Source organism: Pelophylax lessonae (assembly GCF_965119305.1).
Source record: "Pelophylax lessonae genome assembly, chromosome: 7".
NCBI classification, from domain to species: Eukaryota; Metazoa; Chordata; class Amphibia; order Anura; family Ranidae; genus Pelophylax; species Pelophylax lessonae.
Genome location: NC_138774.1, coordinates 255,105,476 through 255,130,205, shown reverse-complemented (window position 1 = coordinate 255,130,205; position 24,730 = coordinate 255,105,476). Strand labels below are relative to the sequence as shown.

Genomic DNA, 24,730 nt, shown 5'->3' with positions numbered 1-24,730 from the left:
CTCCTGCAGCTGGAATCGCTTTTACTAATTAACCTCTCCACTTGGGGAACAGATCTTAGCTGCTCAACCTGATGCTCCCACAAAGAGACATGCTGGAAAATGTTTTGTACCTGAGGGGATGTGCATCAGACTGTTGCACATGTACCACAATTCTAAGACTGCTGGTCATCCTGGTGAGAACCGTATGTCCTGGGATATTTCCCATCAGTTCTAGTGGCCATTTCTCCGCACTGATGTTGCTGCGTATGTGGCTGCTTGTTCGGTCTGTGCCCAGAACAAATCTCCATGGCACCTTCCCTTGGGCCTACTGCATCCCTTTCCCAATGGGGAGCGTGCCTGGTCTCACCTGGCCATGGATTTTAGTGTGGAACTTCTGACATCTCGAGGTTACACGGTTATCCTCATGGTTGTCGACCGGTTCTCAAAAATGTGCCACTGTGTTCCATTTAAGCGGCTGCCTACCGCTCAAGAGCTTGCCTCGGTTTTTGCCAGGGAGGCTTACACGGGTTGACAAGGAGATTGTCTCGGACCGTTGGGAGCCAGTTTGTCTCCGGGGCCTTTTGCTCCCAGTTGGGTATTCGACTCTCCTTCTCCTCGGCCTACTATCCGCAGTCCAATGGTGCCACTGAGCATTCCAACCAAGCTCTGGAGCAATTTCTCCACTGCTATTTATTTTCGTACATCATGGGACACAGAGCCATAAATCCTAACATATGGGTTATATAGCCACTTACAGGCGAAGGACACTGGCAACCAATCAGAAAGGATGTCCCCCCCTATATAACCCCCTCCCACACAGGAAGTACCTCAGTTTTTTTGCCAGTGTCTAAAGGTGATGGTCACAGTGGATGGAAGAAAAGAAGAAAAGCGCCACTCTAAGTGCAGTAGACTCGGTAATTTATTTGACATATACCATCATGGGTACTCACAAGATTAAAAGAATAAAAGCATGGTGAAAACATTGTCTGACATGTAAACATGTGACACACGGGCAAAAAGAGTACAACATCAAAGGGCAAATTTATCCCATTAAAAAATTCTTTAACTGCTCTACATAGTTTGTGGTGTACTGCTTAACATGCCCTTGTGGCTTGTTTTATGTAGGGAGGACCATTCGTACACTCAGGAAGAGGTTTGGGGAACACCGTAGGTTTGTCGAAGGAGGTGATGACAAGCACAGTGTCCCCCGCCACTTCCTGACTCACCGTAATCATTCTTCTCTAGGGTTACGAGTCTGGATTTTGGAATCAATACCCACCATGCCTTCAGCAACCCAACGTCTGTGTCAAAGAGAAGCCTTTTGGATATACACATTAGATACTTTAGTACCTGGGGGCCTTAATGAGGAAGTAGAGACCAATTCCCTGGTGTAGGGTCTCTGTCATATGGGGTCGAGATCAGCCATGTGTCAGGATAGGGTTACTCCCCGAGGGGAGAGAGAGAGGGATGGCCCTCCAAAAAATGTGTTACTGTATGTTTAATTGGTCCCTTGAATTGGACACTACCTATAACCCCTTCTTTTTATTTATGATTTTGATTATGATATAATCTTACAAATTTAGGTCTTATTTCTATTCTACTATCACACCTTTATGTATATGTTTTTAGGTTCAACGTGATAGTTTTTATCTTTATTCATGTACTTTTAGCATACGTCAGTGTGTGTTTTTATTGTGTACTTTTAAACTAGGTTGCGAATGAAGGTTGCGAGACCGTGTGCACAGAAGTGGATATGCACACGGCTCCCCTTCTTCACTTTTAAGTGAAGGTTGCGAGAGTGTATGTTATATGTACACTGCTCCCCTTTTTTTCTTTCATTTAAATTGCCACTAGCTCGATCCATTCCAATCTATTCCATCTAATTTTTGATTTCATTTCATTTTTATTTTTATTATTTATATTTATTTTTATTTTCATTTTTGTTATTTTTCATTTACATTTATATTTTTTTTATATTTATGTGTATTCTTATTTTTATTCTTATTTTCTATTTTTATTTCTATTTTTATTTTTTATTTTTATAATTACTGTTATTTTTATTTTTATTTATTTTTTATTTTTATTTTTATTTTTATTTTCAATTTATATATATTTTCTTATTTTTATTTTTATTATTATTTTTTCCCAGGTTAATTTCTATCATCTTTATCAATTTTCCCTTAATTATCTTTTGCTATCATTAGGATCGGTTCCAGATACATTATCTTTTATTAGTAGGTCTCCTTTAAACATGTATGTCATTTCAATTGTATTGTACTATATGACCACATCTATGTATATTCCCTCATATATTCAACACCATCCACGATCAGTTACTAGGTCCCAGTGCCGTTCAGGTGTCCTTAGTTAGGTATTCGCCACATTGGACTCTTCTTAGGACCCTGCGGCAGCAGAGTGTTCCTCCCCTATATAATGCCCCTCTCAAAGATGGCGGTTTCAGAGGCCTGAGGAAGGAGCGCATGCTCCGACAACGCGTCGCCTACATCATCACGCCCCACGCTCCACGCCCAACCCGGAAGTCCGCCGCCGGAGGCGCTGCTGGTGTCCCCTAGGTCCGCATATCGCTGACTCCCGCAGTCAGACACGGATTAGTTCGGAGCACAACAGTCCCCCCTCGCCGAGGCATTGGAACCACCGATCTTTTGAGGAATTCACCATGCTTTTATTCTTTTAATCTTGTGAGTACCCATGATGGTATATGTCAAATAAATTACCGAGTCTACTGCACTTAGAGTGGCGCTTTTCTTCTTTTCCAGCATCTTGCAAGTTTTTTCTTCTATACTTGAGATTAAGCTGCCTTCAGGAGAGCACGGACCGGTTTCACTTATGGACTCCATGGACTTTTTCACAACACCATCCAGGTCCGTTTATCTTTTCCATATGATTATTAGGAGGCCATTGAGGTTCACCTTTGAGTCCGGTTGCGCCAGTCCTTTTATGATGGTCACAGTGGAGAGTCTTTCCATATTTCTCGTCAAAGAAGAAAGAAGATATGCTATATATATACCCCAATCAAAGACCACTGAATCTAAGGGGTTAGCTATCAGATCCATCTAAAACAGTCAATGAATTAAAAAGATGGTACCTGAAGCAGATACAAGGTTTTGCCTGTAATGCTGTCCTTTTTAGGCACTGGACCCTGGGATCCGGACCCTTGGAATACCAAACCCCAAAGACGCTCTGTGCAGAGTGCTCTACAGGTCCAAGGCCGTGGCCCCTCTAAAACAAGGGAACCCAGTCATTGATGGTCGGCAAGACAAAGATTGTTGTGATGGGTGAAGATTGGATTCCTGTTTCAAACCGAATCCTGCGGCAGGATTGGTGAGTCCAATTTAAAATATTTACACATGCAGCTTGAAGGTAAAAATTGCTGGCATGATTGCAGATTGTAAATATTTTATGCACTGTTCCCTTTAAAAAGATGAGACCGAGTGCCATGTGAGTCTCTGCATGAGACTATGGATGGTAGGCCTAGGCAAAATGCATCTTGTTAAGCATTATTTCTTTGCTTGTTTTTCTGATACACTGTTTCACCCTGTGCTGATCACCTGATTGGTATCAGCTATGGCAAACCAATGTGTGCATGAGTTTATGGATGTTATGCTATGCAAAAAACTTTTTATTGAAAGCTCTGGCTTTTCCTCAGGGATTAAATGTGGCAATTGTATCAATTGTGATTGTATGACATTGTGCAGTTGTGGGATTGATACAAAGTTTGTTTAAACATTATTTCTTTTGCCTATTGTTATCACACTGGTTTTTTTTTTTTTTTTGCTCTGGGCTGATCACATGAAAGGTATCAGCTGTGACAAACAAAATTCAGCCTAAACTGCTCTCACCCCATGTAGTTCTCCCTGAAAAGAGAAGCCAGCCAGTAACCTTTTACATAGCAATTCTTCAGACCAGCTCTTTAACCAAAGGATTCTGCGCATATGCACTGTCAGAGCAACTCGTGACATTTGCCTTATGGAGTCTGTAAAAGCATCCACTGCGAAACAAAGTGTGAGGTAGATCTGACAGATCTTCCACAGACTCTCCTTGAGAAGAACTGTCTAGGACACTCGCGTCATATGGTCTTTTACTTTCAATAGATTTTTATTGAAGTTTCAAAACAGAACATACAAGACAAATTGTGGTACAGAAAATGCTGGAGGAAAACATTTCACAGAACACGAACAAACAGTGCGAATACTTTGTCAAAAGGCAGATAAACTGCAACCTGAGTGTACAAGAAGGAAGGGGGGGAAAGGGGGGACTCAGTACAAATAAGTCTTACAAACATTAACATTAGTAACACCAAATTTGTGCATAATATGCGCTCTGTTTCCATAACTGCCATTCATCATGGAATTTGCTCCCACGGGATACTGAGTAGGCGTAGGCTTTTTCAAGAGAAAATTGCAGATTCACTTGGCAAACTAGTTTCTGAATGGGAGGGGATAACTGATTGCTTCCAATATCGTGCTAAAAGGGCTCTTGCTGCTATTAGTACATGTACACATACAGTTCTCATATCGCGGGGGATAGTATCCAGTCCCAAGAGGAGAAGAGCAAGTGCAGGGTTTGGTTGGAGTAAAATGCCGGTAATGCTAGAAATCATTTCAAAGACCTTCTTCCAGAAACTGGTGATCCCCTTACACGACCAAAAGGTGTGCAAGATCGTCCCAACTTGGTCGCAGTTGCACCAACATTGGGGGCTGAGGGTGGGATCAAATTTTGAGAGGCGGTAAGGAGTAAGATACCATCGGGTTAGCAATTTTTGTGATTGTTCCCAATGATTCACACATTGGGTAGCCTTGTGGGAAGCTCGGTTTGCCAGTTTCCATTGAAAGTCGGAGTAGGTGGAACGTAATTCATCTTCCCATTTAATCATATGTGGAGTCTTATGGAACGTGGTCTTCTGTAGGAAAATGTTGTAGAAAAGGGATATGCCTTTAAGTTTGGAAGAGGGATCAGTGAGATATGCCCACACTGGGGGAGGGAGGTACAACTCTCGGGGGGGGGGGGATGCTTAGTTAGGAAACGCTATTGTAGATGTACATAGCCTGTGAGGGGAGCAAGAACTCTCTTTGAATGTCAGCAAAGGATTTGACAGAAGATTTGTGGTAAAGTTGCGACACCATTATGATACTCGCCGAAGTGAGCTTGTTGACTTGGACACAAGGGAGGAGAACACCTAGTACCGTCAAAGGCAAGGGTATCAACTGTGTCTGTGTGATTTGTGTGTGAGGAAGAGCCTCCATGAGTGGAGGGAGGCCTGCGTTGTGGCCGGGAGAGAATGAAGGGTTAGCGGTTTCCACATATCTGCCAATAGGAGGGCACTGAGGTCAGCCGTGTTGAATAGCATGGATTCTATGGGTAGCCAGGGAAGGGCGTGGTGGGGGGAAAAGCAGTGGAGCAGGGGGGCAAGTTTTGAAGCGTGGTAGTAATCTGCAATATCTGGGAGACCCAAACCACCCACCGATTTAGGACGTACCATGTGTACGTGCGCACACCTTGCTCTCTTTTTCTGCCATATAAATGAGCGTAGCATTTTAGTAAAGGGGGTGAGCAGTCTGTTAGGGATGAGTAATGGAAGGGAACGAAACAGGTATAAGAGTTTAGGCAAACAGATCATTTTGAAGGCTGCGATACAACCTGTCCAGGATAATTCAGTCAATCTAAGTCTCGTAATGTCTGTCGATATAGAAGTCAGAAGAGGTTTGAGGTTAGCGGTCAGCAATTTCGAGGTAGGAAACGTCAGACAGATGCCCAAATATTGGATGTCTCCAGACGTCCAGGAATACGGCAATTGGTCCTTGAGGTGTGAAAATGTGGATGCGTGCATGCCCACGTTGAGTATCACGGATTTGCCAAAGTTGACTTTGTAATAGGAGATGTCACTAAAATTTTGGAGGATCTGGTCTGCCGCTGGGAGGGACACGATGTAATTCGTGAGGCTAAGGATCACATTATCAGTGAAAAGCGTGATGATGTGGCTGGAGCGGTGGAATTTGAAACCCGATATCAACGGATGACATTGGAGCGACTCTGCCAGCGGTTCGATCATTAAATTAAATATGAGAGGGGACAACGAGCAGCCCTGGCGGGTGCCATTTGTTATAGGAAAGGCTTTAGATAGAGTACCCGCTGACATCACTTTGGCTGTCGGGTTCGTGTACAGAGTCAGAATGGCTGACAGTATGGGGCCAGAGAACCCAAATTTTATCAAGACCGCTTTCATATATCCCCAATGGACCCGATCAAAGGCCTTCTCTGCGTCTATAGATAGAAGCAGAGAAGGTGTTTTTGTACGTTTGGCGTGGTGAAGAAGGTTGATTACTCTTCTGGTGGCGTCAGGGGCTTGTCTGCCCTTAACAAATCTCATCTGGTCCCCCCCAACAAGGGACGGTAATATCACTGCCATTCTATTAGCCAGGAGCTTGGCGTACAGTTTCAAGTCGTTGTTCAGTAGGGATATAGGTCTAAAATTGGCAGGGGTGGTGGGAGGTTTGCCGGGTTTGGGGAGTGTTGTAATGTTGGCTTGCAGCATTTCTCCCGGGAGGGAGCCAGAGTCCACTGCTTTGGAGAATAACCGCAGAAGGTACGGAGACAATAGGTCTTGTAGGGATTTATAGTATTAGTCATACCGTCAGGACCCAGGGATTTGTTGATAGGTGAGTTTTTAATTGTGTCAGAAAGTTCTTGATAGGTAAACAGTCTGTTTAGGTGTGCAAGGGCATCCTCGGTCAGGGATGGCAGTTTCAGTGTTTGGAGAAAGGTTTGAATGGCTGCCTCCGTAGGCTGAGGGGTGCCCGTATCAAAAGCAAGATTATAGAGGGAGCCATAATGATCCGCGAACGCATCTGAGATTTGTTGAGGATGTGACAATTTGGTTCCAGTATGCGGATGAATGATATGGTCAATCTTAGTTTTAATTCTTCTGGCTTTGAGCCTGGAAGCCAAAAATTTACCGGCTTTGTTATGGGAGGAGTAATATTGCATGCATAAGCGAGCTAACATGACGTCATGTTTTTCCGTCAGTAAACGACGCAGGTCGGATCGTAAAGAGCATAGCTTAGAGGCATGGGCTTGGGTAGGAGTGGTTTTGTTCAATTCATCTAGAGAGTGAATTTGTTCTAAAAGCGTATTTAGTTTGCCTTGAAACTTTTTTTTAGCCTAGAGCCTAGTTGAATAAGGACACCTCTGGCGAACGCTTTGTGCGCGGTCCATAATAAAGAGGGGTCGATATCAGGGGAGTCATTATTTTGAAAGTATTCTGTAATTTGAGAGTGAAGGAATTTAAGAGAGTCTGGGTCTGATAGTATGGAGTTGTTGCAGCGCCATATATAAGCCGAGGGGGAAGTAGGACTAGCGGAAATGGTTAAATGGACAGCAGCATGGTCCGACCAGGTGATGGTGGAGATGGAGGTGTGGGTGACGTGTGGGAGCAGGGGGGAATCTACTAGTAACATATCTAACCTTGTGTAGGTGTTATGGCTGGATGAGTAAAAGGAATAATCCCTCTCTTCCACATGCTGGTAGCGCCACATGTAATGGAGTCCCTCTGAGTGAAGAAGGGAGGCGAGAGTAGGTGCGGAGGATTGACTTCTGGATGAGGAGTCCATGACGTGGTTCACCACCAGATTAAAGTCACCACAAATGATTAATTTGTCCACTTTAAGTTTAGCAACCTTGGCACAAAGTTTACGCAAAAATTTCAGTTGACGCACATTAGGTGCATAGACATTCACAATGGTATATATGCAATTATCAATGATACAGTTCAAAATGATATAGCGGCCATCTGTGTCCAACACCACCCTGGAATAGGTGAAGGACACAGATCCGCTGATGGCTAGCATTACACCCCTTTTCTTGTCTGGAGCAGAAGATTGAAAAATATGTGGATAGTCCCTATGAGAGCAGCAGGGAGCATGATTCAGTTTGAAGTGTGTTTCCTGCACAGCCAAGACGTCCGCTTTATGAGCCGTAACGTTCATAGATAACAGCTGCAAAGTCATGGCGGTGCAGGAGCAGGATTGATCTCAAGAGTAGATATACAATGGTTTGGGAATTCGGTTAGGAAGCGGGTGTGAGGCAAATTGGGATGCATTGGGATGCATTGGTACCTGGCGAGTATACAGCAGGTCTGCGTGGGCCGAGAGTCGCTGGAGGTAGGAAAGCCCAAAATGGCTAGAGAGGTAAGACATGTCATTGAAGCACAGTTCAAAGTCCATGGTACGGGTATAGATAAGACGTTCAGGGACGTTCGGAGTAGGAGAGTTTGGATACAAAGAAGAAGTCCGGTCCTGCAAGACATGGCAAAAGACATACAAGACAGACAAACATACACAAAAAAGATAAAAAGGGCGAGGTCCCATGGGACCCAGGGTGCAGCTGGAGCTGCATGGCTGATTGCGGGGGGTAAGGAGCACGTTGGAGAATGCTCCCCTAAGGCAGAGGGTCCAGGCTCGTCCAACCTGAGGTGTAACAACGATCATCATTTGTTGCGATGTGTAGATCTTGACGGTCTAGAGACCACTTGCCAGTCTGGTTCCAAGCGTGGAAGCTGTAGATCAGATGGGGATGCTGAGGATCAACATTTTCTGGGGGGGGGTGCTGAGGTTCAACATTTTCTGGGAGGATGCCCCACTGGCGGAGATATCTGAGACCCTGTTCCATGGACGTAATCTGGGCAGTAGAACCTTGGTGCGTTACGCACAATTTGGCCGGGTATTTCCATTTATACAAAATCTTGTTGTTACGCAGGGCCTTTGCGATGGAGTTTAGGTTCCGACGTAGTTGCAGGGTATATTGGGAATAATCGGGAAGGATCTGTAGTGTTGCAGCTTGGTCAGGGAGACGGTCTTTCCGAAGGAATGTTTCCAGAATCTTCTCCTTGGCCTGGAATAAATGTATTCTGAGGAGCACATCTCTAGGCATTTCTTGGGGGAGGAAGGATGGTTTTGGAATCCGGTGAATTGCGGTCAATGGTGAGGTCTGCATTAGTGAGTTCAGGTACAGCCTGCTGAAACAAGTCCCGAGCAAACGTAGCAAGTTGGTGAGGATGGACGGTTTCTGGAATACCGCAAATTTTGAGGTTATTTCGCCTCAACCTATCCTCTAGGTCTGCCAATTTTGCTTGCATACAGTGAATATCCTCTTGCTGGGATGTATGAGAGTCAACCAGAGAGTTATAAGACACAGCAAATTCCCCCCATACGGTTTTCAACTACATCCACCCTATCCCACATAGCATGGAGTTCTTTCTGGCAGTAGGATATAGAGGCCAGGATGTTAGATTGCATGGACGTGTGCAGCATAGATAACATGTCCTTAAGTGTTGTGTCTGAGACAGGCTGTCCCGTAGTGGCAATATTGGCAAATGGGTTAGGGGCTGGTGTATATGCCCAAGCATTCTGGCTGTGTGTAGCATTGTTGCTCACCTCCATGGAAGATAGCCGTTGTAGTTGGTGTCCTTCCTCCCTCCTAGGCTTGGATTTGGCCGGGCTTTGCGTGGAGGGAGAACAGGGGATTGTCTGCTGTGCGCGTGGATCGCATCTGCGAGCCGTCTCCTGACTGCGCGGGCAGTCCCCTTGCTATCGCGTCATCAATCGGCACGGCTGCCGCTAGAGAGTCGAGCGGCTGGAAGTCCAGGATGTCGCCGCCGCCATTTTGGCGGAGTGCAGAGGCAGGCGGTCGGAAGAACTCCGACAGTTTACGTACAGGCGGAGCGGTAAGCTTCTTTTTCGTCATCTTGGTGGTGCGCAGGGAGGAACCCTAAAAGAAGAGCGTGGTCTCAGATGTGGATGAGCGCTGTGATGGGCCGTAGATGGGTGTAAAGGCGGACGAGTCTCGGAGCTCCTCGGTCAAGCGGCCATCTTAGACGGCGGTAGCCACGCCCCCGTCATACGGTCTTTTAAAGACTGACAAACTCCTATGGCCACTACTGCTGGTTGTATCGCAGATCCTGCAACTGCAAAGGAGGCTTTCAATAAAGATTCCAACTTCTTATCTGCTGAATCTTTAAAAACCTGGGCATTATCCACAGGGCAGGTTAAACTCTTGTTAACCGAGGAAATGGCAGCATCCACAGTGGGTATATTCCATTACTTAGTAAACTTTTCCTCAATAGGATACAGTAGTGAAAACATTTTAGGAGAAACAAAAATCCTATCTCAATAGGATGGTCTCAATCATTATACATTTGTTGCTCCAAGAGCAGATGTATTGGAAACGTCTGAGGAATATGAGGAGGGAGCAATGAGCCTAGAGAGGAAAAAGACATCAGCCGTCTCTAAGGGAGGAAATTTGTATCCAGACTGGACCATTTCAGTAAGAGACTGAATTGGTCCCAAAGAGTGATAACTGAGGTTCCGGAGAACGAAAGGTTCAAGGGTTTTTAATCAAACCTGTTCATAATCCCCAAACAAACCGGGGATGTTAGTTCTATTCTGGATCTCAAAGCTCTAAACCAGTTTCTGAACATTGGTACTTTCTGTATGGCGTCAATTCGTTCAGTCATAGCCTCCCTGCAGGGAGAGGAATTTCTAGCATCCATAGACATCAAGGATGCAGATCTACATATGCCTATATTCCAGGCTCATCAAAGGTTTCTACGCTTTGCAGTAGAAAACCGTCATTTTCAGTTTGTGACACTGCCCTTCGGGTTAGCCACAGCTCAAAGAGTATTCACAAAGATCCTAGATCCAGTATTGGCTGTTTTTTGGTCCCGAAGGATATCTGTAATAGAATATCTGGACTATTACTAATAGATCGATCGGCTTCGGCTCTAAGCCGAAATGTTCTCCAGTCCGTACAGTTCCTAGAACGTCTGGGTTGGATAATGAACTTGGCAAAGTCAGTATTACAGCTAGTCCAGCGTCTGAAATATCTGGGTCTTCTTGTGGACACCATACAGGTCAAGATATTCTTGCCACACAAGAATCTGGTTCAGTCCATAGTAAGGCTGAGATATCCTTCCATACGTCATTGCATGATGTTACTGGGGAAGATGGTGTCCGCATTCAAGGCAATACCCTATGCTCAATTCCCCGCCAGACCCTTGCAGAACAACATTCTGTCTACATGGACCGGAAGGGTTCAGTCTCTGGACTGGTCCATGTCTTTGGTACCAAGAGTACGTCATAGTTTGAATTGGTGGTTGTTGACCAGAAATCTGGAGAAGGGGAAATCCTTTCTTCCAGTGACCTGGAAAGTGGTGACTACAGATGCCAGTCTCCCTGGCTGGGGAGCGGTTCTGGAGGAAGCCACTGTCCAGGGGAAATGGTCTTGGGTAGAGAGAGGTCTCCCCATCAACATTCTGGAAATCCGGGCAGTCAGTCGGGCTTTGAAATACTGGAATCCCAGACTTCTGGGTCACCCTGTCAGGGTGCAATTCGACAATGCCCCGGCCGTGGCCTATATCAACCATCAAGGAGGCACAAAGTAAGTCAGCCCAGAAAGAGGTGGATATCATCCTATCCTGGGCAGAGAAGTTTGTGCCATGCCTGACAGCAATTTTTATTCCAGGGATAGAGAACTGACAGGCAGATTTTTTGAGCCATCAACAGATGTTTCTGGGGGAATGGTCCTTACATCCCGAGATAGATTTTTGAATCTATCTGCCTATGCTGGGGGGGTCCCAGACGTAGATCTGTTGGCATCCAGGTTCAAAAACAATTTGTGTTTAGGACCAGATATCCACTTGCAGTCGGAGTGGATGCTTTGGTGACTCATTGGGAGGAGTATTCCCTGATTTATGCCTTTCCTCCGGTGCAGCTGATACCACATCGGTTGCACAGGATCCAGCTAGAGGGGAAACCAGTAATCCTGGTAGCTCCGGCATGGCCGAGGAGGGTTTGGTATGCACAAATCCCTTGGGCTCTTCCACTGAGTCCAGACTTACTCTCTCTAGGTCCGATATTTCACCCTGCTGTACAGTCTCTAAATTTGTCAGCTTGGCTATTGAAGCCTTAATCTTGAAGGAGCGGGGTGTATCTGGCCCTGCAGTATATACGCTGATAAATGCTAGGAAACCAGTCTCTAGAAACATTTATTATAGGGTCTGGAAATCCTACATTGCCTAGTGTGAAGCCAGGAAATGGCATGGCAAATATATCATTGGGAGAATTCTAGCTTTCCTTCAAGCAGGGGCAGATATGAAATTAGCCTTGAGCACTATTAAAGGGCAAATTTCAGCCCTATGGGTTTTCTTCCAAGAACCGATCGCTTCCTATTCATTGGTTCAGACATTTGTCCGGGAAATATTACATTTGCTTCCCCCTGTGTAGGCAGCATTGTGTCTTTGGGACTTAAAGTTGGCGCTGGCAGTTTTACAAAACAAACTTATGAACCTCTGGGGTAGGTTCACCTGGTTCTGACCAGAAAACTGGTCTTTTTGGTTGCGATAACGCCGGCCAGAAGGGTATCGGAACTAGTAGCTCTTTCTTGTAAAGAGCCAATCTTGATTTTTCATCAAGATAGGAGGATTTTACGTACACACCCAGGTTTTTTGCCCAAGGTGGTGTCCACCTTTCATTTGAAACAGGTCATTATACTACCTTCCTTTTTTACAGATCCTCACTCAGAGGAGGAAAAGTTATTACATTCTCTTGATGTAATGCGTGCATTTAAGTTTTACTTGGAGAAATCAGCTCGGATTTGTAAAACCAAGAGCTTGTTTGTGCTGCCAGAAGGGCCCAGGAATGGGTTGGCAGCATCTAAGTCTACGATTCCTCATTGGTTTCGCCAAGTTATTACCCAGGCATATGATTTTAGAAGACAATGTTCCATCTTTTCCTGTAAAGGCACATTCTACTAGAGGAGAAGGTGCCTCTTGGTAACATCGCCATCAAGCCTCTATGGCTCAGATTTTCAAGGCCGCGACCCGGCTGTCGGTGCATACGTTCATTCGTTTCTATCGAGTGGATGTTGGGACCCAGGTGGAATCTGCATTTGGCTGCATTCCTCTGCAGGCAGCGGTGTAATCCGTATTGTGGTCGGATGGTGGTATTTTTTTGGTGTCCCCTCCCCTCAGATGCATTGCTTTGGTACATCCCATATGTTATGATTTATGGCTCTGTGTCCCGTGATGTACTTCAAAAAATGGATTTTACAGGTAAGTCTTTATTAAAAAATCTATTTTTTTATTCATTGCATTGTGCTGCATTTTAAATGTGTTGACCTGCATTGTGAGGCATTAAAATGCATACATGTTGCCTTTTAAGGCAACGCAATGCAGGTCAACGCAGAATGGTAGTGTGAACATGACGCATAACAATAGTTGTTTTGGTGTCCTTGCATTGACCTGCATTTTACAGCAGTGCTAAAACGCAGAATAATAGTGTGAATTATCCCTTAACCTCTTCCTGCCTGCACTATAGCCGAAAGACAGCTACAGAGCCTAAATTGCTGGGAGGACGTACATGGCTCGCTCTGTGATCAGCAAGTCCACGAGACTCGGCTGATCGTAGATCGGAGTAAAGGGCTCATCCCGTCCCCTTAACGTGTGATCAGCTGTCAGCCAATAACCGCTGATCACGTGATGTAAACAGAGCCAGTAATCTGCTTTTTTCTTTCCTTACGAGAACAAGAAAAAGCCAATCCCCGCCTTCTGTCAGAGACAATCAGTCCCAAACTGCCGCCTCATCTGTGCCCACCAGTGCCACTTATCAGTGCCAATCAGTGATGCCAATCAGTGCTCCATCATCAGTGCTGCCTATTAGTGTCACCCACTAGTGCCTATCAGTGCCACCTATTAGTGCCCTTCAGTGCCACCCATCAGTGCCACCTAAGAAATGCCACCTATCAGTGCCCACCAGCGCCGCCTTATCAGTGGAGCCTATCAGTGCTCATTAGTGCTTATCAGCACAGCCTCATCAGCGCACATAAGTGAAGGAGAAAAATTACCTGTTTTCAATATTTTATAACATAATAGGAAAAAGGTTTATTTTTGTTTTTCAAAATTTTTGGTCTTTTTCTGTTTAGCAAAAAATAAAATATAAAGTGATTAAATACCACCAAAGGAAAGCTGTATTTCTGTGAAAAACATGATAACATTTTAATTTGGGCACAGTGTTGCATGATCGCGCAGTTGTCATTCAAAGTGTGACAGCGCTGAAAGCTGAAACCTGGCCTAGGCAGGAAGGGGGATTAGGTGCCCATTAGGCAAGTGGTTAATGTTTAGATACTGGTCTTATGGATGACAGTTAACATTTTGTTATTCATTTTTAAAACAAATACTGTATGTATAGAAACAAGAAAAAAGTTTGGGAAAAAAAAAAAGAAACAAGAAAGTGACGGTCTATCACATACTTTTTTTTTTTTTGGTCCAGAAGTGTAACAAAACAGGAATTTCTATTTCTTTTCTATTTCTCTACAATTTCCATTGTCACATAGACCATGTTCCTTATGCAGGGCCTGTCAAATCATGCTGCTTTTCTCCAGATGGGACCATTTTTGCCAGCTCATCTATAGATTGTACAGTGCGGATATGGAAGGTGGACAAAGCAGAATGTCTTCGTGTGCTAACAGGTATGTTAAAGTAATGGAAGATAAAGGTAATTACAGTAATTTGTAGCATATTGCAGTTTACTCCTTTAATGTATGCCTTTATTAAATCTAACTATGGATATTATTTGTACAATAGTATCCATATTTACTGTATCTAAAAATAATCATAAACACCTTATTTAAAACATACATTTGAGTGATGCTACTGCTGACAACTTGGGCTCCAACTTACACCAACTTCATCTATATTTTCTAAACATTTTAGATCACAGCAAAAGTGTGGAGACTGTGTGCTTCAGCCCAGATTCTAAGTATTTAGTGTCTGCAGGTTGGGATCATCTTGCCATCTTGTGGAAAGTGCAGGTAATGCATTTATTTTTCTATCAAATTTATTTTCTATCAAATACAAAGTGGTAGTAAACTCATTTTTTAAATTGTACCTATAGTCAAGCCTATAATAAGGCTTCCCTGTAGGTACAGTGAATATCTTGCGGGGTTTAGGAGATATTCACACTGGATGCAGCTGGTGACGTCACTGGCACATGCTCTCTGAAGGTCAGGCATACCATGCTGGATCTTCGGAGTTCCGTGCTGGAGCCGAGGGCTCCAGCCTAAACATTCCACAGGCATTATCTACTCCTATCACTATCATAGGTCTGGAGTAATAATGTGCGGCTAAAAAAAAAATGTATAAAACATTTGATTTAATTAATAAAAATATGGTAATATTTGTCACAGACAGTTGTTTTCCAATCTAAATGACTTAATGTTAAAGTTGAGTTACAGCCATTTCTGTGTTTATTAAAAGCCAGCAGCTACAAAAAGTGTAGCTGCTGACTTTTAATAAACACACACTCACCTGTCCCACGATCCAAATATGCGGCAGCTCGAAGTCTCTGTTCTCTCCCTCTACTCTCTGGGGGTGTCAGTGTATGGGGGGTCAGTTTAGGGGGTGTCAGTGTATGGGGGGTCAGTGTAGGTGTCAGTGTATGGGGATGGTCAGTGTATGGGGGGGTCAGTGTAGGTGTCAGTGTATGGGGGGGTCAGTGTATGGGGGGTCAGTGTAGGTGACAGTGTATGGTGATGGTCAGTGTATGGGGGGGGGGTCAGTGTAGGTGTCAGTGTATGGGGGGGTCAGTGTATGGGGGATCAGTGTAGGTGTCAGTGTATGGTGATGGTCAGTGTATGGGGGGGTCAGTGTAGGTGTCAGTGTATGGGGGGGTCAGTGTAGGTGTCAATGTATGGGGGGGACAGTGTAGGTGTCAGTGTATGGGGGGTGTCAGTGTATGGGGGGGTCAGTGTAGGTGTAAGTGTATGGGGGGGTCAGTGTAGGGGTCAGTGTAGGTGTCAGTGTATGGGGGGGGGTCAGTGTATGGGGAGGTCAGTGTAGGTGTCAATGTATGGGGGGGTCAGTGTAGGTGTCAGTGTATGGGGGGGGGTCAGTGTAGGGGTCAGTGTAGGTGTCAGTGTAGGTGTCGGTGTATGGGGGGGTCAGTGTAGGTGTCAATGTATTGGGGGGTCAGTGTAGGTGTCAGTGTATGAGTGGGGGTCAGTGTAGTTGTCAGTTTAAGGGGGGTCATTGTAGGGGAGTCAGTGTGTGGTGTCAGTGTAGGGGGTAAGTGTAGGGGGGCAGTGCAGTTGTCAGTGTAGTTGTCAGTTTAAGGGGGGTCAGTGTAGGGGGGCCAGTGTAGGGGGGTCAGTGTAGGGGTGTCAGTGTGTGGGGTCAGTGTAGGGGGAGGGGTCAGTGCAGTTGTCAGTGTAGGTCTCAGTGTATGTGGGAATGTAGGGGTGGTCAGAGTAGGGGTGGTCAGTGAAGGGGGGTCAGTATAGGGGGTCAGTGTAGGGGGGGTCAGTGTAGGGGGGGGTCAGTGACGTCGTCAATGTAAGGGGGGTCAGTGTAGGGGTGTCAGTGTATGGGGGAGTCAGTGTATGGGGGGACCAGTGTAGTTGTCAGTGAAGGTGTCAGTGTGGGAGGGGGGGTCAGTGTGGGTGTCAGTGTATGGGGGGTGTCAGTGTAGGTATAAGGTAGGTCTCTGTTAGTGGTAAGGTAGGTCTGTGTAGGTGTCAGTATAGTAATCAGGCAGGTCAGTGTAGGAATAAGGTAGGTCTGTGTAGTGGTCTAGTAGATTTGTGTAGGGGGCGCAAATTACTTACCTTGCCCCGGGCGCTGACAACCCACGCTACGCCACTGACAGTATGTGATCATAATAATGTGTTCATATGAGCATCCTTTGGCCTTCTTTAGGCATAACCTTTCCCTGTGTGTTCTTGAAGATGCATTCTTTATTACAAACCTCCTATCTTCCAGTGCAGTGGTTCTCAAGCTTTGTGAGACCAGGGCCTGAAATTTCTTTAAAAACCTTACATTTCCCAACTGTAGAAAAAAAAAAAAGTAAATTCAAGTTTGGTACTTTCCAACATCAATGTGACACCTTTCTCCTGTGATACCAGACTAAATCTTCAGATGACAGCCTCTCAGTCAGCAATCTGCAGCTTTAGCATCCAAGCCCTCAGGTCATCCACCTGAGGCCTCACGATAAGCACGCACATGGCAGTGGTGCCCTGGGGGGCAGCAAGCCCTATAGGTTGTGTTCCTCTCCTGAAGGAAAATCTCCCGCAGCTCTGGGTCTCAGAGTATTTATACTGTACATACTCCAGCAGACTTCATGGCCACCCTCCCAGGGATTGGCCAGGGCTGTATAAATATTCATACCGCCACATCTATGTTCCAGGGAATTCTACAGCCCTCTGGAAAGCAGACTAGCAGAGCAAGCAGCCAAAATAGCAGAAGCTGAAACACTAAGCATACCTAGCTAATTACACGAAGCTGCAAGGATTACAATGAGAAAAACTAAATTTACCTAACACAACAATTACAACCACACTAGTTACAGTGAGACAAGTTAAATTTACATAGCAAACAAAAATACAGCTTCACTGAACACAGTGAACCAGCACTAAATTTAACTAATCCTAGCACCTATCTAGGAGGGTGCTACGACTGCAATCCAAAAAAACAAAGTACATTGCACTCACAGCTCTAGCTCCGTCCGACACAATCCTCTGTAAAAGGCATCTTCTGGGATTGGGAGAGTCACAATGCCAGAGGATGCCTTTTATGGAGAAAAGCATTGAATGTTGCTAGAGCTATGATGTCATCATGCACGGAGGAGCCGTATGGTCCCGTGGCTGTGCTGTTTGATACACCACCGGTGTATTTTGTTTACTTGTAAGTGCAATTTTAATTAATTAGAAGGGCTTTTAAAGGGCTTTTCCCTTTTCGTATTTAAATATATTATGTTGGAGGGAGCTGATTTGGATAGAGGCGGAGACGAGCACCTCATGTGTGGGGACACCACTGCTGTATCTTACCGATGGGCAGGGCTGGTGCTAGACTATTTTGCACCCTAGGCAAGACCAGCTACTTGCACCCCCAACCAGTCAGCAATGGTATATCTGAAGAAATATAGGAGGTGAAAAAAGCTAGTGTGCAGCACATGTAGCCCCTGAATGAACACAAGTCTGTGACAGGCTTACCAGTCCAACTGCCCCATCCAGAGAAACAAACAAAGGGTAGTACCACCAGTGTCTCCACAAGAAGCCAAATTACCTGCCAAGTAGTGATGAGCCGAACACCCCCCCGGTTCGGTTTGCACCAGAACACCGCGAACAGAGGAAAGGTTAGTTCGAACAAATGAACCCCATTGAAGTCTATGGGGCTCGAACCTCGGAAATCAAACAGCCTCATTTTGAAGGCTTAAATGCAAGTTATTGCCCCCAAAAAAGTGTATGGGGGTCCGGGTCCTGACCTGGGGAACATGTAGCAATGAAAAAAAAGTTTTTAAAAATGATCGTTTTTAAAGGAGCACTGATTTACTGATATTAATGAGGCTTAAAGTGAAACTATAAAAATGAAAAATTCCTTCAAATATCGTGCCTGGGGGGTCCCCTGAATGTGCCTGTAAAGTAGTGCATCTCTACGATCTATGTAGCCTTCTGCAGCTATACTGACATTTCTAAAGCAAAAAATGTCATATACAAATATACATACAAATTTCAAATCGCATGTACTTGTCATACAGGTGCAGAAAAATTGTTCCTTGGTTGTTGATGGTGCCTGAACACCGTAACCCCTCGCAGTTACTCTTGCTGGGTGCAGGAACAGGCCCTGCTGCTAAAAAATCCTTACAAATATGAAATCGCATGTGCTATACAAGTGCCAAAAATTGGGCCTTTGCCGTATGTGGTACCCGAACACTGTAACCAAGGCCTCGCAAAAACCACAACTGAGCAAAGGTTACTCTGGCTGATGTCTATTCCTACAGTTCTGTAAAGATTTTAGAATGTTGCAGAAACTGACTGATGAACAATACTGGTACTGGTATCTGATGTAAGGAAATCAATCTATCCCTACCTCACACAGGAACCTTGGCCCTCCCTGCACTGTCTGATATGATGTACAGAAATCAATCTATCCCTACCTCACAAAGGAACCTCGCCCTCCCTACACTGCTCGAAATGTCTCTGTTAGGGTGCTGGTGGTAACCTGACGACAGAGATAGGCCCCGATGTCCGCTAGAGGGCGGAGCTTGGATGGAATCCCCAAGGTAAGTTACACAGGCTAGCCTGAGGTGCGGAGTCTAAGTATCCACCGGTTTTCACCAAAGCCTCTGGTGGTGAGGATGGACTTCGCTGCGTGTGGATACCAGGTCACGGTCCTCAGGGTCGCCCCACCAAGGGAGAACTGATCAAGGTCCGAAGGCAGGTAAACAGATAAGGGAGATCCAAGAGAATGGTCAAACAAGCCGGGGTCAGGATGGGCAGCAGACGAGCGGAGTCAGGAACAAGCCAAAAGGTCAACAGGAAATCAGCAGTAAACAGGTCACAAGTTCAGGAAAAACAGCAGGAGCCGAAGACGAGACAGCACTGAACCTGTGTGCTGATCCAGCTTAAATAGTGCTCTTTCTTGATGAGAATTGAGACAATGCAAAAAAGGTTGGGACTTTGAATGAGAGACATGACTGAGTAAAAAATTATATCATATTTATTGGTGCATAAAAAGGGGTAATCATGATGTAATGCACGTATAGGCTGACATGATATGGTAACAATAAAGTAATAAAGTACATGGTGTGCACCCCAACAATACAATCTCAAAAGAACCAACATGGCAATGAAACAGTAGTAACAGAGTAATAACATGACATCATAACATCCATAGACTGGCGCGTTTCGTGGACTACATTCGCCACTTCTTCAGAGTCAGTGTATGATCATATCTATAAGTAAATAAGTATATGCGCATAGGTACATTGCATTGGATGGTAATCTGGAAATTGGGGGAGAAGGGGAGAAAAGGGGGATAGGAAACAAAGTCCCCATGACTCCAACACTTACACAGTAGTTCCAACAGTAACTGGTCCTGGAGGTGGGGGCATCAACCCCAAATGTCTCCCCCGGGAGCTGAGGGCACGTGGGGCCAGCAGGCAAGGCGAAGGTGTCACATACAAAGTAAGTTTGTAGAGGTATTACAGAGTAGGCGGAGTATATCCAGATAAAGTAAATGGTAATGATGGATAGTAAGTAATTGTATTTAGTACACAACGTAATTTTGCTGAACTGATGTGTGTGGTGAGGGGAAAGTGAAAAGATGAAGTGAGCATGGAGAAATAAGTGAAGTGTGATGTGATGAGAAACTGAACTATTGAAAAATTATGAAATAGTCATAATTATAATGAATATGTAACTGAGTAGCCAGAGTATGTCTATATAAAAATGAGTATAAGTATTGGCTGTCATAAATGAGTATGTACTATATAAGGGACATAAAGCTACTTAAATAGTATGTATAGTAATTATATACCTGCATGATTGTATACTATGTGGAAGTCATAATGCTACTAAATGATATGTATGGTAAGGGAAATGGCAAGGTATTTGAACCTAAATAATATTAAATGAATTGATGTGGGGGTGAATATGTGGTAAGGTAGACTAATAGAGCCCTCTCCCCCCTTTTTATCCTTTCTTGATGTGAAGGGTGGAGCCGGAATAGCTTGTGAGTTTTAACTCATCCTCTGCCAGAGCCTTCCTGACAGGTTCCTAACATTGCCCCTGCCCCCCCCCCCCCAAGGGCAACCTCCGGGTGCCCAACAAGCTCCTTTTTTGTGGATGAGCACGAAAAAATGCTCGGATTAGGTCCGAAGCATGGACGTTCCGTTCAGGCTCCCAGGAGTTCTCTTCCGGACCATAACCCTTCCATTTTAAAGAAACTGTAGCTGGTTGCCTCTCTTTCGACAGTCCACCACAGCCTCAACCTCATACTCCATCCATGATCACAGGTTCTGGGGTACCGGGACTTCTACCAGGGAAGTTATCGGGGATCACGGGCTTCAGTAAGGAAACATGAAATACGGGATGGATCCGAAGGGTATCGGTAGGGATAGTTCATAGGACACATCATTGAGTTTCCTTTTAACTGGAAATGGACCAATAAATCTGGGAGCCAGTTTCTTGGACGGGCAGACCAGGTGGAGATTAGCCGTGGAAAGCCAGACCCGATCGTCAGGTTGAAGAATCAACTCTCCCTTCTTTCTCTTGTCGAAGATCCTTTTGGATGCAGTTTGGGCCTTGGCTAAGGTCTCCCGCAGAAGGTTATTATTCCGGGAAAAGAAGTTGACGGTGTCTTGGACTGCAGGAACTCCAGATTCACATGGAATATCTGGTAAGAAGGAGAGATGAAATCCGTAATTAGCGAAGAAGGGAGATTGGCCAGTAACAGAGTGCTTGGAATTGTTGTAGGAGAATTCTGCAAATGGTAACAGGGCTACCCAGTCGTCCTGGACAAAGGTGGTAAAGCACCGCAGGTACTGCTCCATGGTTTGGTTTGTCCTCTCAGTTTGTCCGTTGGTCTGTGGGTGGTAGGCTGAGGACATAGACAACTCGATCTTTAACAGTTTACATAAAGCCTTCCAGAAGCAGGACCCCTCTGTCAGAGATGATGTTTGTAACGCCGCCGAGTGCTCCGGGTCCCGTGGCTTCCCCGGAGCACTCGAGGCGTCCTGCGGGCTGTTCCCCCGCATCTACACCACTTACCCGCCGAGTCCCGTCATCCCGGCCGCTCGGTTCACGCCGGGTGCCTTCCTCCTCCCTAGGGGGCCGCGCGCACCGCTGCTTTGAAATTTAAAGGGCCAGTGCACCATTAATTGGTGCCTGGTCCAATCAGTACCAACATATAAAAACCCACTTCCCCTTCCTGTCCTTGCCGGATCTTGTTGCCTTTTGTGCCTTGAGAAAGCTTTTGGTGTATCTTTCCCTGCCTGTGTATCTCATCTTCTGCTGTTGCCCCTGACTACGAACCTTGCCGCCTGCCTTGACCTTTTGCTCCGTCTGACCTTGCCTTTGCCTTGTCCATCTGTACCGCGCCTGAATCAGCTGTCTTTGAGGTTGAGCCGTTACCGGAGGATACGACCTGGTTGCTACCTACCTTGCGGCGGGCTCTGGTGAAAACCGGTAGTAACTTAGAACCGGTCCCCTGGTACGGTCCACGCCAATCCCTTACTGACACAGAGGATCCACCTCCAGTGCAGTCACCTGCCGCTAGTCCGGACCGTGACAGTAGATCCGGCCATGGATCCCGCTGATGTTCCCCTGCCTACTCTCGCTGACATCTCTACCGTGGTTGCCCAGCAGTCCCAGCAGATTGCTCAGCAAGGTCAACAGTTGGCACAGCTGACCGCCATGCTGCAGCAACTTCTTCCCGCATGGCAGCAGCCGCCTGCTTCTGCTTCCGCTCCACCTCCGCAGCCGGTGGCCGCCACCTCCGCTAGAATCCGTTTGTCTCTCCCGGACAAGTTTGATGGGGATTCTAAGATGTGCCGGGGATTCTTGTCCCAATGTTCCCTGCACCTGGAGATGTTGGCCGACCAATTTCCTACAGAACGGTCTAAGGTGGCCTTCATGGTCAGTTTACTGTCTGGAAAGGCCTTGGCCTGGGCCACGCCACTCTGGGACCGCAACGATCCTGCCACTGCCTCCTTCCAGTCTTTCGTCTCTGAAGTCCGCAGTGTCTTCGAGGAACCTGCCCGTGCCTCGTCAGCAGAAACGGCCTTGCTAAACCTTGTCCAAGGAGACGCTACTGTAGGCGAATATGCTATACAGTTTCGCACTCTGGCCTCTGAACTGACCTGGAACAACGACGCCCTCTGCGCAACTTTTAAAAAAGGTTTATCCAGCCATATCAAGGATGCTCTGGCCGCACGAGAGATACCTGATTCCCTGACGGAACTCATCCAGTTGGCTACTCGCATAGATATGCGCTTCATTGAAAAAGACGCCAGGAACTTCGCCAAGAAAAGAATCTTGTTCGCAACAGGCGTTATCCACGCCTGGCACCTCTATTCCAGCAACCATTGCAGCCGGTTGCTGCACCTTCCACCGAGGAGGCCATGCAAGTGGATCGGGCTCACCTGACCCAGCAAGAAAGGTCTCGCCGGAGGAACGAGAATTTATGCTTATACTGTGCAAGTTCCGAACACTTCTTAAAGGACTGTCCAGTTCGTCCTCAGCATCAGGGAAACGCTCGCACCTAGTGAACGTGGGAGAGGCGTCGCTGGGTGTGAATTCTTCCTCTCCACGCTTGATTGTTCCAGTACGGATTTCTTCTGCTGCTAAAGTCTCCTTCCCGGCAGACGCCTTCTTGGACTCTGGTTCTGTGGGAAACTTCATTAAAGCCTCCTTCATCAACCGCTTTAGCATTCCTGTGATCCGCCTAGTCAAGCCCTTCTTCATTACTACAGTTAACGGAGAAAATCTGAACTGTACCGTGCGTTACCGCACAGAACCCATGCTCATGACCATAGGGGTCCTCCACCAAGAAACCATTGAATTTTTTGTTCTACCGAATTGCACGTCTGACGTCCTTCTTGGCTTGCCCTGGCTCCAGCGCCATTCTCCTACCCTTGACTGGACCTCTGGGGATATTAAATCATGGGGGTCTACCTGCCACACTCATTGCCTCAAGTGGGTACCTATTAGACAAGTCTCCGTCTCCTCACCAGTGCTCGGCCTTCCTAAGGTCTATCAGGACTTTACTGACGTCTTTTGCAAGAAACAGGCGGAGGTCTTACCACCACATAGACCCTATGACTGTCCCGTTGATTTGCTTCCCGGTACCACACCACCCTGTGGCAGGATTTACCCCCTCTCCATTCCTGAAACCAAGGCCATGTCGGAGTACGTTCAGGAGAACCTCAAGAAAGGTTTCATCAGGAAGTCTTCTTCTCCTGCCGGAGCAGGATTTTTCTTTGTCGCCAAAAAGGATGGGTCACTACGTCCATGTATTGACTACCGTGGTCTTAACAAGATTACGGTAAAGAATCGCTACCCTTTGCCTCTCATCTCGGAGCTCTTTGACCGTCTGCGCGGAGCTAAGGTCTTCACTAAGCTTGACCTCAGGGGCGCTTATAATCTCATCAGAATCCGTGAAGGAGATGAGTGGAAAGCCGCTTTTAATACCAGAGATGGCCACTTTGAGCATCTCGTCATGCCTTTCGGCCTGTGCAACGCTCCTGCAGTCTTTCAAGACTTTGTCAACGAGATCTTCCGGGACATGTTGTATACTTGTGTAGTGGTCTATCTTGACGACATTCTAATCTTCTCTCCCAACCTGGAGGAACACCGTCGCCATGTTCGTCAAGTGCTCCAGCGCCTTTGTGTCAACCACCTTTATGCCAAAATGGAAAAATGTCTTTTTGAGCGTAGCTGTCTTCCGTTTCTGGGATACCTAGTTTCTGGACAGGGTCTTCAAATGGACCCCGACAAACTCTCTGCAGTCTTGGATTGGCCACGCCCCTCAGGACTTTGCTCCATTCAACGCTTCCTTGGATTCGCCAACTATTACCGCCAGTTTATTCCCCACTTCTCCACTATCGTGGCACCTATTGTGGCACTAACCAAGAAAGAAGCGAATCCGAAATCCTGGCCTCCCCAAGCTGAAGAAGCCTTTACTCGCCTTAAAACCGCCTTCGCCTCCGCTCCAGTCTTAAATAGGCCTGATCCTCTGAAACCATTTTTCCTGGAGGTAGATGCCTCCTCTGTTGGAGCCGGAGCGGTTCTTCTTCAAAAGTCTGCTAAAGGAAAAAACGTCACCTGCGGCTTCTTCTCAAAAACGTTTTCCCCTCCTGAAAAGAACTATGCCATTGGGGACCGTGAACTACTAGCCATTAAGTTGGCA

At 46.1% G+C, this 24,730-nt stretch overlaps 1 protein-coding gene across 3 annotated transcripts in view; it reads left to right on the top strand.

Annotated features, from left to right (window-relative positions):
• WDR38 (WD repeat domain 38) overlaps window positions 1-24,730 on the top strand; it is a 1,427,946-nt gene that overhangs the window by 421,179 nt on the left and 982,037 nt on the right. For all 3 annotated transcript variants that reach the window (XM_082264625.1, XM_082264623.1, XM_082264624.1), the window contains exons 3-4: window positions 14,401-14,517; window positions 14,762-14,859. In XM_082264625.1, the coding sequence (XP_082120751.1) occupies window positions 14,401-14,517; window positions 14,762-14,859 (215 nt within the window). The remainder of the gene's footprint in view (window positions 1-14,400; window positions 14,518-14,761; window positions 14,860-24,730) is intronic.